Raw genomic sequence first — 14465 nt, forward strand, 5'->3', positions numbered from 1 at the left:
TGAAGGTGAAGGCTGACTTAATTTATTCTTTTGCATCTTTCACAGTCCCCATCCCCACCTACGAGCCCAAGCGCAGGGACCTAGAGCAAGGTGGGGAACGGAACAGGAAATAAGGAACTTGCCTTCTGCAGAGCCAGACTATGGATTCCCCAGCTCAGCATTGTCTTCTCTGAAAGGCAGCAGCTCTCCAGAGGGTTGCAAGGAGGGAGTCTCTCCCAGCTCTACCTGGAGATGGTGGGGTGGAACCTGGGATTTCTGCGTGTAACAGATGTTCTGCCGTGGAACTGCAGGAGGTGTAGCCCTTTGTCTCTGTGTTCCCTTCCCTCCACACGTGGAAGGGAAGGGAAGGGTTTCAGCCGCCCTGAGCCCGGCCTTGGCTGGGGAGGGCGGGGTATAAATTATTATTATTATTATTATTATTATTATTATTATTATTATTATTATTTTAGGGAGGAGGATTTGCACATCCAAGGACTCACTGAGATGGACAGAAATAAGTGTGGGGGGTTTATTTTAAAAAAATCAAATTTGACACATCACTAAATCATTTTTAAAATGAAACAAAACATTGTTGATAAGATTGCACCCATCAGGTGTGTCAAGCGGTGAGAGATTCCCCTGACAGGTACAGTATTTCACTGCACCCATTAAAACCATGCTGTCTCTTGGGGGGGGCAGCAGAGTAACACTGCAGTCTCTAGTTGTAGCAGGGAAGCCAAAAACCAGGCCTCCTTTCCTGGGTTGTTGTAAGAACTGGTCCAGCAAAGTAGCTCAGTTCACGCATCCAACATGCTCTTCGTGCTTTAGCTCAGTGTTTCTTACCCAGTGAAGCAGACGCATATCATTGCAGGCCCTTGGCTGGGTAGGTGGGTGGGGGACCAAGGCTGCAGAAATCTTCTGCCAAGATTTAGCTGTTGGGATCCAGAGAGAACTATTTCAGGGGGCTTCAGCATCACTTGAGTTGCCTGCCGACACTCTGCTGGGATGTTTGGCTTCCAATTTGTTTCACTTGTTGCTTCTTATTTGATATGGTAGTGGTAGTTATTAGCTTTTGCCAGCAGCTTTGGGGAAGATGCCTTTGGCTAAAAAAAGGTGTGTGTGCGGGGGGGGGGGGGTAATGTCAGCTAAATGAGAAGGTTGCTCTGCTGACATTTGCACTCCTGTGCAGAAGAAGCTCATTTGCCCCCCCCCTCTTGCTTGGGGGAGGGGACTGGCCCAGCAGCCATGTTCAGCCTCTCTGCTCTATTTATATCCTGGCCAGCCGGCCTCTTCATTGCTTCCTAATTGGGTAGCGCCTGGTTCTCACCCAGAGCCAGGTATGGAGGGGCCAGAAATAGAACTGCCCAGGATGCCAGAGAACGGGGGGGGGGGGGCTGCTGTGCAAGACATAGGTGCACAGCCCTCTCCTAGGTGGCTCAGGCAAAGCATGCTTCTCAGCTCTTCGTGCCCAGGGGCACCAGGAGACACCAGGCTGGATTGCAGGCTGGGGCAGGCCTCGTGCCACCTCCTTGCCCTGCCTGGGCTTTGGCAGAGCACTGGGTGACGTTGACAAGCTCCCCCCCCCCCCCCCGCTGCTGCATCTTTGTGGCCAAAGGAGGGGGCAGGGAGGGTTGGCCAGAGCCTCCAAACAGCTGGTCGGGGGAGGCTAAAATTACAGCAGCTTTCCTACCCAGCCCGGCCCCTGCCCGCTTCCCAGTCGTGAGCCGGAGGCTGCTCCTGCCAGTAGCCTGGGCAGTGCCCTCATGCCATGAGGGAAGGCCAGCGTTAGGCTCTGGGCTGGCTGGGGTGGGGCGGGAGGTGGCAGCACCATGTGGGGCTTCCTGACCCAGCTGCTCATCAGCCTGGTGCTGCTAGGCTTCTTCCTGGTCAGCTGCCAGAACCTGCTGCACATTGCCCAGGGCTCCTTCCGCTTTATGCTGAAGCACATCCACCAGGAGCTGGACAAGGAGCTGGGCGAGAGCGAGGGGCTGAGTGATGACGAGGAGCCCGTCTCCACACGGGTGGTGCGCCGGCGAGTCATTGTCCAGGTAGCTGGCCGGAGGAGGCTTCCCCAAGACTGGCCGGGCCGGTGCCCACCAACCTGCCCTGGATGGCACTCAGGGACGCCGTGCCAGGCTTCACTCACTGGTAGTGTGGCGGAAGGGCGCCAGGGACCAGGGCAGGGCATGGAGCGAGAGGAAGAGCGCTGGCTTTGCCCCAAGAGCTTTCTTTGAACCCCCCGTGGGGCTTTGAGAGGACGTCCGCTGCTCTGTGCCAGTTCTGGGAGGGTGAAGGACTTTGTGGTCCCATAGCAATCTTGCTCACTCTCCTTTCTGCTTTCCCAACCCTCCAGGGGAATGAAGCGCTGGATATTCCAGGGGAACAAGTGACCGAGGAGCAATTTACAGATGAGCAGGGCAACATTGTCACAAAGAAGGTGAGTGGCCTGCCAGGGGGAGACAGAGGGCAGAGCAGGAGGCGGCAGCTGGGCCAGTCGGCTCCAGGCTCCCCGAGAAGCCCTTCCTCCCCCTCACGCTAGAATCCTGCTGGGCTCCTGCGCCTCCAGGCTCTTTTCCTTTGTGCCAGAGTTTTGCTCCTCACATTGCCTGCTTGTGTTCAGTGTGACACACTTGGACTTTATCCCAGAGTGTGCTGGCAGGAACCCTGACAGATAGGCTTGGTTGTTTGATGGGGTCTCGCTAGCAGTAGTTGAAGCAATTTCTGTCAGGACTACCCAGCCCAAGAGAGTTTGTGTTGGGGTTTTCTTTTGTGGGGGGTGGCTTCTAGTATGCGCATGTGGGGGGGTGACCTTAGTTTGCTCTGTAGGATGCAGCTTGACTGACTGGCTTGAGTCATATTCTGACTCTTGGTCTGAAGTTTGAGGGTAAATTGGGGTGGATGTGGAAATAAGGTTGGGTGATGGAATTAGCCTGTGGGTCAATTCCTGGTCGTGATTCTCCACCTGCTTCACTAGCAGCAGCTGATGGTGATGATTGCAAAAGATCTAATTATAGGGGTCCTTATGTGTGTAAGAGAGAGAAGCTCTGGTCATCCAAAGGAATGTATATCGGAGCACTGAGATGAGATGGGAACTGTTCTGATCTTGCCAGTCTGACTGGCAAACCTTGTTGTGGGAATTTCATGCAGGAGCTGAATGAAGAGGGAGGTGAATGACCTGCCACAGCACTGGGTGGGAGAGTGAGCTTGTAGCTTTCTGCAAGGTCCTAAAAATACCAGTTGGTCTAAATCGGGCGCAGGGCCAGCACCAGGTGCTGGGAGGCAGGCAGAGGTCAATGCTGAGCGGGGAGAAGGAGAAGGTATCTGAAGAAGTGTGCATGCACACGAAAGCTCATACAAATAACAAACTTAGTTGGTCTCTAAGGTGCTATTGCTATTTTGTTTCGACTACGGCAGACCAACACGGCTACCTACCGATAACAGGGAGGAGGAGAAAGCCAAAGGGTGTAGGACCTCTTTTGCTGAATTCCTCGCTCCCTTGCCTTGTGGTGAGGGTGGCCAGATGCAGAAGAGAGGAGGGCCTCCTGCGCCTTTGGGTGGGGTTGTGCAGAGCAAGGAATGTCAGCCCGTGTCGCATGTCATGCAAGATACACCTCCTGAGACTGACATTCCGTCCTCCAGGCAATTGTCTTCTTTTGCCACCTGGAGAGAGGGGAGATCGCATTGCGCAGTTCTTAGCAATGGTTATTATTATGATTATTAACTAAATTTGTATACCGCCCTGTACCCGCAGGTCTCAGGGCGGTTACAACATAAATGTGATTATGATGTTGAAGATGATTATTTAATACAGCACTATCAATGCACATTGCACTTTATTGAGTTGCAACGGCAGAAAGAAACGTTTCTGCCCAAAGGACTTTGCAATCTACTGTATTTTTCACTCTATAGGACGCACCGGATCATAGGACGCACAGGACCCCCACGCACAGGGGGAGAACAGGAAAAAAATAATTCTCCCCCTCTCTGCTCAGCGCCCCTTCAGCGAAGCGACAGGAGAAATGGAGCCCCTTCCATTTCTCCTCCCGCTTCACTGAAGGGGCGCTGCGCAGCTCTCCCTCTCTGCTCAGCGCCCCTTCAGTGAAGCGGTAGGAGAAATGGAGCCCCTTCTGCTGCGCTCCGAAGGCTTGCGGATAGCTGCCTGAAGCCCCCGGAGCGCAGTGGGAGTTCCCTGCGCTCCAGGGGCTTCAGTGAAAGCAACACAAAGCCTCCGGAGCACGGGGGGAGCTCTCCCTCTGCGCTTCGGAGGCTTTGTGTTGCTATCGCTGAAGCCAAGAAGCCTGCATTTGCTCCATAGGACGCACACACATTTCCCCTTCATTTTTGGAGGGGGAAAAGTGCATCCTATAGAGCAAAAAATACGGTAAGTCAGCCTTCCTCAACCCTGTGCCATCCAAACCTTTTGGACTCCCAACTGTCATCAGCCACGGCCAGCACAGCCAATGGTCAGGGTTGTGGTTCAGAACATCTGGAGGGCACCAGGTTGGGGAAATCTGAGTGTAGCATCTCATGCTGCCATCCTAGTTATCCTTCTTCCAACATTAAATCTCCCTGCACTCAGTGGGAATGACTCCCAGGCAAGGGCACATAGAACTGCTGCCCCAGGGTCTGAGCTATGAACCAGGATGTCCCTAGGATGTCAAATCTCTCCTTTCCCCCAAACTCAGCGGGTGATCTTAAGCAAATGGCTGGCTCTCACCTGGAGACCATATGCTGGCCTGCCTTATAGGGGCATCGTAAGGCAGCCTTCACCAACCTGGTGCCCTTCAGATGTTTTGCACTACAATTTCCAGCAGCCTCAGCCCACAGGGATTGATGCATGCATGGACCAGAGCAGTTCATGCAGTCAGCCTCCTTTCTTTATTCTCAGAACAACCTTGTGAGGTAGGTTAGGAAGAGAGAGAGAGGCTGGTCCAACATCACCCAATAAGGATTTGAGGCTGAGCAGATATATCTCCCTTGTCAGAGCCCAGCCTTCCTCGACCTGGTGCTCTCCAAATGTTTTGGTCTACAACTCTCATTAGCCACAGCCATATAATACTGGAGCTGGCGGGAATTGTAGTCCTAGAGCACCAGATTGAGGAAGGCAGCTGTACATATTATTGCAAGATAATGTCTTTATGCCTTAGTTCACAGAGGGAAACATGATGCCCTCATGGTCTTTCAACATTCCAAAGGTGTCTGTGAGTGATGAATAGGTATTAGTGCTATAAAATTAAATTTGGAGGTAGTGGAGTTTGTTTCATATGGGCAAATGGGGCCCTGCCCCACCATTTGGGGCAGGTCCAGGCTCCAGAACAAGAGATCAAGGGCTGTGCCTCGCGGGAAGGCACTCCAGGCATCCGTGGCTGGAAGGGAGAGCGGGCAGGCTTTCCGAGGGCTGGTGGGCATCACTTGAGGCAGCAGGAGACTGTCTAAAAGTGCTGCATTTAATTTTTGCAGATTATCCGGAAGGTGGTGCGGCGGCTGGAAACGGATGGGACAGGCGACGCACGGCAGCACGAAGAGGTGATTATGGAAGGCTCCCTACAGGAGCCTTATGCGCTGGAAGCCCAGGCTGGCCGCTTCCTGGCCCATGCCCCTTGGCAGCAGGAGAGTGCAGGCAGCAAGGTACCCAAGCCCCACGGGCCTCCCAGCCCCAGGGCTCCAGCTGCGTCCTCCTCTCTGTCGTCTGTCCCCTGCTCTTTCTCTCCCCCCCCTCGCCCTTGCCTGGCGCAGCAGGACCCTCTCCTTCTGCCCATGCCAGGCACTTTGCTGCAGGAGTCCCCTGCCGCCATCTGACTCTCCTTCTCCTTGTGTCTCTCCGTCCGTCCGTCTGTCTGCCACCCCCCTCGTGGGTTTCTCTGTGACCGTTTGCCGCTTTCCTGTCTCTCGCTGCCGTTTGCCCAGGAGGAGGCTCAAGGGAGTGTCTCAAGATCGGAGCTTCTCGGGGGCAGGATGGGGGCTCAGATAGTGAAACGAGCCAGCCTGAAAAGGGGGAAGCAGTGACACCCCTCACCCCCCACCCCTCGAGTGGCCTCTTTGGAGGTAAACACCCCTTTGTTCTTACTAGCAGCTGGGGGGCGGCGGTGTCAACTGTGGTAGGACCTAGCAGTTTCCCTTGGAGTCCCTCTCCTTTGCCTGTACAGTGGTACCTCGGTTTAAGAACAGTCTGGTTTACGAACGATTTGGTTTACGAACTCCGCAAAACCGGAAATAGTGTCTTGATTTGAGAACTTTACCTCGGTCTAAGAACAGAAGCCGAATGGTGGAAGGTGGAAGGGCACCAGCGGCAGGAGGCCTCATTCGGGAAAGCACACCTTGGTTTAAGAACTGTTTTGGTTTAAGAACGGACTTCTGGAACGGATTAAGTTCGTAAACCGAGGTAACACTGTATATTATTATTATTATTATTATTATTATTATTATTATTATTATTATTATTATTATTATTATTTCAACTTGTATCCCACCCTTCCAAAGGAGCCCAGGGCAACAAACACATTAACACTAATAACAAGTTTCAAAGAATTATAAGCAGAGTTTTGTTTTTTTTTAAAAAAAGGCCTTTCAGCTATCAAATCCCTGGAATGTTTTTGATTCCTCTGGAAAGTTAATGAGTTTCTGGGCCCAATTCCAAGTACTGGTACTGACTGATAAAGCCGTGCAAAACTCAGGACCTCAACACCTTAAGACCTGCCTCTTTCCATACAAACCAACCTGGACCCTGCGCTTGTCAGCCAAGACCCTCCTTCGTGTGCCCCTCCATGTGAGGCCCAGAGGGTGGCAACAAGAGAACAGGCCTTTTCTGCAGTGGCTCCCCATTTGTGGAAAGCTCTCCCCAGGGAGGCTTGCCTGGTGCCATAATTGCATGTCTTTAGGCACCAGGCAAACTCTTCTCCCAGGCCTTCAGCCATTAAACTGTTGCTGTGGCGTTTTTTTGTGATTGCTTTATTTTACTATTTTTATTATGCTATGTAAATTCTCTTTTTAAATGTTGTACACCGCCCTGGGATCTTTGGATATAGGGCAGTATATAAATTGAAATAATAATAATAGGGACGCTGGTGGCGCTGTGGGTTAAATCACAGAGCCTAGGGCTTGCCGATAGAAGGTTAGCGGTTCTAATCCCCGTGATGGGGTGAGCTCCCATTGCTTGGTCCCTGCTCCTGTCCACCTAGCAGTTTGAAAGCACAAAGTGCAAGTAGATAAATAGGTACCGCTCCGGCGGGAAGGTAAACGGCGTTTCCGTGCGCTGCTCTGGTTCACCAGAAGCGGCTTAATCATGCTGGCCACATGACCTGGAAGCTGTACGCCAGCTGCCTCAGCTTATAGAGTGAGATGAGCACTGCAACCCCAGAGTCATCCATGACTGGACCTAACGGTCAGAGGTCCCTTTACCTTTAAATAATAATAATAATAATAATAATAATAATAATAATAATAATGGCTGCACTTCAGCAGGGAGCACATTCCGCAAATGGAAAACCACCACTAAGAAGGCCCTGTCTGTCCTGGGTCAGCACCAACCAGGCAGCCCCACCACCCCAGCCTCAGCTGCCAATTGTAGGACCTGAGACTGTTGATACTGACAAAGGTGCTCTGTTAGGTCCTCAGACCCCAAGCCATTTAGGGCTTTATAGGCCAGTATAACACATTGATTGGCCCCACTGAGCCGCCCCACTTAGCAACCCAGCAGCCACATTATGCACTGGCTACCACCTCAACGCCATCTTCAGGGGCAGCCCTGAACACATCCATCTAGGACTCCACAAGGGGCAGGCCCATCCTCTGTTCTGGACATGTGACGTGGGTGTTAAAATGGGAGTCTCAAAGCACCTTCAGGGCCTCTTGGGGGTCCACAGCTGCTTTGGTCCTCAAACAGTCCTACTAGCCTGCCATCTTTTAGTGCTGGTCTATTCAGAGGATAGCAGCTTGCATTTCCAAGCAAATGTTGCCTCTTAGCCTCTTCTGTCTAGCAAGCTGGTGGAGAAGGGGCAGAGTCATCTGTCTCTTCTGTGTCAGCCTGCACAGAATTCCTTATCATCCATGCTGGCCTTTGTTCAGCCACATCAGTCCCAGCCAGCATGGGCCATCGTCAGGAACTATGGGAGTTGTAGTCCAACAACATCTGGAGGGCACCAGCTTGACACAATCTGACACAGCCCACATCGTGGGACTCCGACTCCCATCAGCCTCAGTGGCTGCCTGAGCCTTTTCTCTTTTAACCGGAGAGGCCAGTGATGGAACTTGGGACGGTTTGCATGCAAAGCATTTTCTCTAACGTAAAAAGAGAGGAAGGGCTGCTGTATGAGGCCGGTGGCCCCTCTAGTCCAGCACCTGCATCTGGCCAGATGCCAGTGGGAAAGCCATACGCAGGATCTGAGTTCAAGAGCACTCTCCCTTCCTGCCGTTTCCAGCACAGAACGCAGATCATTGCCTTAGAATCATAGAATTGAAGAGTTGGGAGGGAAACCAAGGGACATCTAGTCCAACCCCCTGCATTTGTGGCTGGTAGTCACTGATAGCCCACCCCTTCATGAGTTTTCCCAATCCTCTTATCAAGCCATCCAAGTTGGTGGCCATCCCTGCCGCCTGTGGGAGGGAGCTCCACCATTCAGCTAAGCACTGCCTTAAAAAGGACTTTTTTTGTCCATCCTAAATCTTCCAGCATTCAGCGTCATTGACTGCCCATGAGTTCTTGCACTGTGTGTGTGAGAGAGAAACTTTTCCATGCCATTCATAATTTTGTAAACTGCTATCCTGCTGCCCCTTCCTCGCCTTTTTCTCCTTAGCCTTCTCCCTTCCCGACACAAAGGAGTGCCTGCAAAGCGCTTCTGTGCTACTCTTGAGGGTCTGGTGGCACCAGGATCCTCATCCTGCTCTTCTGTCCGGAAGAGGTGGCATTCTTGAGAAAAGCAGGGGTGCCCTTCACTCTGTGCCCACAGAAGATTTGATTTTAGGGAGTGTCAGAGTAGAGAACAAGCCTCCCATAACAAGCCTCCATGAACCCATTCTGGGTAAACCTCCTGGCTGGCAAGCCCAGAGCAGTGATTCGTGCCAAAATTCATACCATTTCAGCCAAGCCGCCCCCACCTGCCCTACGCCTAAGGGCGTAGGATATGACATCACATGGGATGACAGGTGAAAACCTTGCTCAGCCGAAAGGGAGTCTGCAGACACCACCAGTCAGTTGATTGGCGGATCCTGCAAAGGGCTGCAAGAGGAGCCTCACAAGAGCAGGCAATCAGCTGCCTTATGGAGAGCCTGGCAAAGGAGGAAGGACCAAAGGTCACCTGACCTCCATTGGCAGGCAGCAACCCTGCCCACCCGTCAATCTCCTTTTGGGGCAATCATGACCCAGTTCACCTGCCAGATCTAGTTCCTCTCCCTGATGTATGGGGGTGTATGTGTGTATATATATTTATAGAATCATAGAATAGTAGAGTTGGAAGGGACCCCAAGTGTCATCTAGTCCAACCCCTGCAAGGCAGGAGTCTCAACTAAAGCATCCATGACAAACTTACTGACTGTTCGCAACTTGCCAAAGGTACAGCCTCTGTGTCTTTAATAATAATAATAATAATAATAATAATAATAATAATAATAATAATAATAGTCAAGTTTGGCAGAGATACATTTTTCCTACTCTGATGGGAGAAGCCATATCTGCCAAAGCTCCTTCCTTTATACAAGGGCTGAAAATGTGAGCCTTCAGCCTTCATGCAATCTGGCAATCCTTGGAAGGGCCTGGTTAGCAACATCTGTGGCAGGACTGATCTGTGGCTCCTTCCAGTCTCTGATGCAACAGAAGCTACATTGGTTGAGCTTCTGCCTGCTGAACAGATCTGAAGGCTGCCAGGAGTGGGGGAGCAGCCCTTGGTTCCTGGGCCTTGCTTGGTTGGGCAGAAGGGCAGTGCAAGAGGGGAAAATGTTCCCGAGGCGTGTAGCGCTATAGCGAGAGAAGCTTCAGCCACCCAAATTTCCCCCTTTCCACTTGCTTTTCAAGCTGCCAATCCTCCTAGATGTGTTTGGGAGTCCCTGTGCTCCCTGGGCCTGTCTGTGCCTGCTTGTGTCGCTGTCTCTCTGCGTTGTTCTCACAGCTGCTTCCTTCTGCCCTGCTGGGAGCCCAAAGTCTGTGCGCTTAAACAGGGCTTGTCCTGAGCAGCACAAGGCTTAGTTCTCGTCTGCCTGGGGGGGGGGGATAGGAACAGGAAGGCCTCCTCTTGCCTTGAGTGCTGTCGCCATCCTTCACTATAGAGTCATAGAGCCATAGAACTGAAGAGTTAGAAGGGTCCTCTAATCCAGCCCCCTGCAAAGGAAGAGAGAGAGAGAGAGAGCAGCTTTTGCATGCTCAGATGGCACTGCTCTCACCTGGAAAAACCTGAGTTTCTGCAGAGGTTGTTGGACTACAGCTGGCCACTGGCAATGTTCCATGAGGCTGGTAGCATAGGAGCCAACTCGTAGGGGGTGAGGTCCCTTCAGCCCCCGCCCCTGTAAAATATTTGAGGGGGCTGGACCCCCCCCCAGGCTGCTAGGCATTGCCATTCAAATGGTGTGCATGCACTACATCTTGTGATTGATTATGCAGGACGGGGCTTCCCTGCACACACAGCCCACCTGCAGTATTTTATTCCACTTGGCACCCTTGGCTGGTAGGAGCTGGACTCCCACAACATCTGGAGGACCACAGGATTTGCAGAAGTATAGGAAGCCTCCATGGAAAGTGCAGTGATCGTTAAGGACTAGAAACTTGGCATCCAGGAGCAGTTTCTCCTTTTTGCAGTTGTATGATAATAAGAAATGCCAGTGCATTATAAGAGAGTAGGGAAACCCCTTAAGGAAATCCACAGGCCTTACCCTCTGACCAATTTTAGCCAAATTGTGCCCCCTGCTGGCGTTATTGTAACAATAGCTGGGAGGCTGGGCCCCAAGCCTGGAGTACTGAGCGTCCAAAGAGCTTTCCCTAAGTCAGACTGGCTCCTCTTCAGATTCATCAGATGCGTATCTCAAATAAGAACTTCCAAACTTCACGTAAATTTGGCGACAAGGTGAGGGTATTGCTAGAAGGAATTAAAGTTTGCCTTCTTCGGAAGCCTTTGCAGAAAACCTTCACGTTTGCCTTGAGCCTTGTTTTAGGCAAAATTTAGCAGAAACTTCACCTAAGGCCCCTCCTGTGGGCTGTGGCAATGGCAAGTTGGAGGCCTCCTTACGCTAGCATATTTCCCCCCTTGTGTTGAGCCAGCTTAACTGTCAGGATCCCCCTGCCCACCCACCCAAATCACCCTGGGAAGTGCTTTATTCGAGACTTTGAGTTACCATTCCCTGGAGAGAGTGGGAATGAGCCCTGACCCAGCTGGGTGTGCTGTGTTTGAAGTGCAGCGGCAGAGATCATTCTGTCTGCGCTGGAAAGGTTCCTTCTGTTTGCACTGAAATCCCCGAGCCCAGAGGAGGGACGGGCGGAGGTGCTTTGCTGTGGCCTTGGCATGTTTCTAACCCGAGCTTCCTGTCTCCTCTTCCTCTCTTTCCACCAGGGCTTCACCTCGACACCAATCCACTGACCTCCACCTCCCTCTTGTGCCCCCACGATGGCCAGGCGAGCGGAGCCACGAGCTCACTGGGGCAGGGCTGGCTCTCCATGACTCTTTAGGTTACATGGCATGATTTCCGTAAGAGACCTAACTTTACTGTCTTATTCGCATGACCGACCGACTGCAGACGCATGAGCTACAGTTCTTCCTCCTGACCTAAAGCCCGGACCGAGGAGGGGAAGCCGTGCGGGGGCGCCTGCTTCCCGGAGCCCTCTTCTTCTGACGCAGCAGGGAAGGAGTCAGCGGGATGGCACTCAGCGGCCCATCCACCCTCGCCCAGCCCTCCCTCATGCCCAGCCTTCGGTCCAGGTCTGCAGGCCTAGGAGATGGGAAGCAGAGCAGGGCTGCCCAGGGGGAGAGAAACCCGCCCCCCGGCTGTTCCTGCCCAGTTCGGGTGGAAAAGCGCGGCCTGGACAGTGGCTCAAACCTTGTGTATACAATGCGAACAGATACCTACTATGCAAACACAAATAGGGACGTTTGGCAGGATGGCATTGGCGCGGCTCCCCGAGAAGCCTCCCCGGGCTGCCAGCCCACAGCGGGACGGAGGCAGGGAGTGCTAAGGATGGGGCCAGGCCGAGCAGATCTCCCAGGCTCATATCTCTCTCTCTTGCAAAGACACACACACACATTCGGGGGGCGGGGTGAGCGGTGGATGGAAGAAGAGAGGGGGGAGGAAGGGCTAGTGCATGAGCCTCTGCCAGTCCACTTGTGCCAGGCCCACGGGCACCAAACCCTCGGGCTGGAAGAGCGCAGCGTCCTGCTTGCGTCCGATGCCCGGCTCCACCCAGCACAATCTGTCGCTCAGGAGAGGTGCAGAGCTGCGTTGCAACCTTACCTGCGTTTCTACACTAGGGAGGACCCGCAAAGGCCTCCCAACTCAGCACAGACGTGGCACCTGCCAAAGTTTCCTGGACCACTTCTAGCTGGGGAGTAGCTGAATCTCCCCCCCCCCCCCGCAAACCCACTTACACACTCCCACACCAAGTTCCAGGATGAATAAAGGGAAGAGCAGCGCACTCTGGGCCTTTTTTCCCTGCCAGAGGATGCTCTACTGCCCCCTCCCTGCCCCTTGGTGCTTGGGGAATCCTCCCCCTCCCCATGACACTTCTTCCAGCCAAGCCAGAAGCCTGGGACTCCTTCCTTGAGCAAAAGGTTGATCCTTTTAGGAGGCATCTGCCCTGGGATTCCAAAGAGAGCGGGGGGGGGAGTTGGTGGGGAGTTATGCTGGCTGGTTGCCATGTGACTCCCCCCCCCCCTTTGGACCCAGAAGAGGTGACAAGGGGCACCTGCTTCCTGAGAAATGCACAAGTTCAGCTCTTTCCCCCAGGGACCCCCCCTTCCAGGCCTTTGGTGCTGTTGCTGCCACCCCATATGCAGCAGCCCTGGGTCGTTGACACCCCCCCAAGCAATCTGGGGCTGGGCAAGCATGTGGGTCCCACTCTCATGCACAAGGGGCAGAGTGATGGGGCGAGGGAAGGGAAGCTGGGGAAAGACCCAAGAATGTGGTCCAGGCATCTCCACAGAAAGTATCAAGAGCTGCCCCAGTGACTATCATGCAAAGTACACACAGCAACCCCCCCCCCACCACCTTCATGCAACATGTGCCCTGTATGCCCGCCCGCCCCAAATTGCTGACACAGCCTTTGCCATAGACTCTAGCGTGGGCCCCCCCATGCTTTGGCCTCCTGTAGTGCGTAGGAAAATGAGCTGCGAACTGTGCCCCCCTCGCCTGCCTGCGGGGCGACGCTTTGCCCGCTGATTGCTAGTAGGAGCTGTAGGGGAGGGTGATGCCTAGAGAATGCTGCCGTCTGCACTCTAGATGCTTTTTAGAAGTTTATGAGATTACTTTTAGTTTCTTTTTTATTGTTATGGGAATTTTTGAGCCTTTTGGCTCCTCCTCCTCCCCTCCCTCTTCCTCCCCACCTCCATCCCTCACCCCTGATGTATAGACCATCCTCCCTTGTCCACCTGCTACCAGAATCCAAGTTAATAAAGAAACCAACACCACTTTGTGCTGCCTCGGCTTCTGTCTCTTCTTCCTCTCGCTTGCTAAGAGGAGCGCCAGAAATCCAGCTCTGGCCTGAAGTCTCCTGCTTTGCCTGGCCCCCTCCAGGAGGCAGTTGGGGGGCTTGGATCGCCAGGGGGTGAGAACGCCTTCAATAAGAATAATAAAACAGCCAGAAGACTCTGCCTGCAGCTTGCATGCTTCAGCCCAGCAGGAGCTGGCTTCAAATTATAGCATGAACCCTTGGGGAAGCAGGGGGCCTTCTGACTCCCCTGCTCCCTCTCCCAATTGACCTCTGTTTCCGGGGCCCAGCATGACATCAAGAGGTCTCCTTGCTGGGCCCAGAAATCTCAGGGTCTGGGATACGCCTGACCTGGCAGCCCTACTTACTAACTTGACTTCTCTCTTTATTTGTAAAATAGTTTAGATAACCAGGACGTGGTAAATAGGGTATCAAAGGTAACATTGGACATGGAGATTTGCAAAGACTGCTGTAATTTTGCCAGTTTACATCTAAGGAAGGGGGAGAAGTTTGATGCTGTTCACATTTAAAGGCAACTATCATCATTTGCCCTTTCTGAAACAATACGCTAAACAAAATCTAACCAGTCTTCTAAATTTGCTCTCTGAATTTTGCAATGCAGTTCCTCAGCATAGGGAAATTGCATTAGAGCAAATTGCTTTGCAAACATGTGTATTAGTCAAAATTATGTGTATATTAGCAGAAATCCTGCCATGGGCACAGAGGAGTGGTGGGAGGCACCAGCTGGAGAGCCCCCAGGGGAAGAGCCTGGAGAGAGGCGGTGGGGTGGCCGTGGGTGGTCAGAGGGAGAAGACTGGGAGGAGGAGGTGGTGGAAGCTGAAGAGGTAACAGGGTTAGTGGGTAGGGA

General features: G+C 52.9%; 1 protein-coding gene across 12 annotated transcripts in view; it reads left to right on the forward strand.

Moving 5' to 3' along the window:
- ANK1 (ankyrin 1) overlaps nucleotides 1-13577 on the forward strand; it is a 184028-nt gene extending 170451 nt beyond the window's left edge. For 10 of the 12 annotated variants that reach the window (XM_053401570.1, XM_053401571.1, XM_053401573.1 and 7 more), the window contains 4 exons: nucleotides 2333-2416; nucleotides 5440-5505; nucleotides 5887-6024; nucleotides 11511-13577. In XM_053401570.1, coding sequence (XP_053257545.1) covers nucleotides 2333-2416; nucleotides 5440-5505; nucleotides 5887-5985 — 249 coding nt within the window. In that variant the 3' untranslated portion in view covers nucleotides 5986-6024; nucleotides 11511-13577. Of the gene's footprint in view, nucleotides 1-1128; nucleotides 2028-2332; nucleotides 2417-5439; nucleotides 5506-5886; nucleotides 6025-11510 lie in introns of those variants that run through there. The other 2 variants (XM_053401581.1, XM_053401575.1) reach the window with 2 other exon arrangements.
- Nucleotides 13578-14465: the final 888 nt, after the last annotated feature.

The sequence above is a fragment of the Podarcis raffonei genome, chromosome 8, assembly GCF_027172205.1.
Source record: "Podarcis raffonei isolate rPodRaf1 chromosome 8, rPodRaf1.pri, whole genome shotgun sequence".
NCBI classification, from domain to species: Eukaryota; Metazoa; Chordata; class Lepidosauria; order Squamata; family Lacertidae; genus Podarcis; species Podarcis raffonei.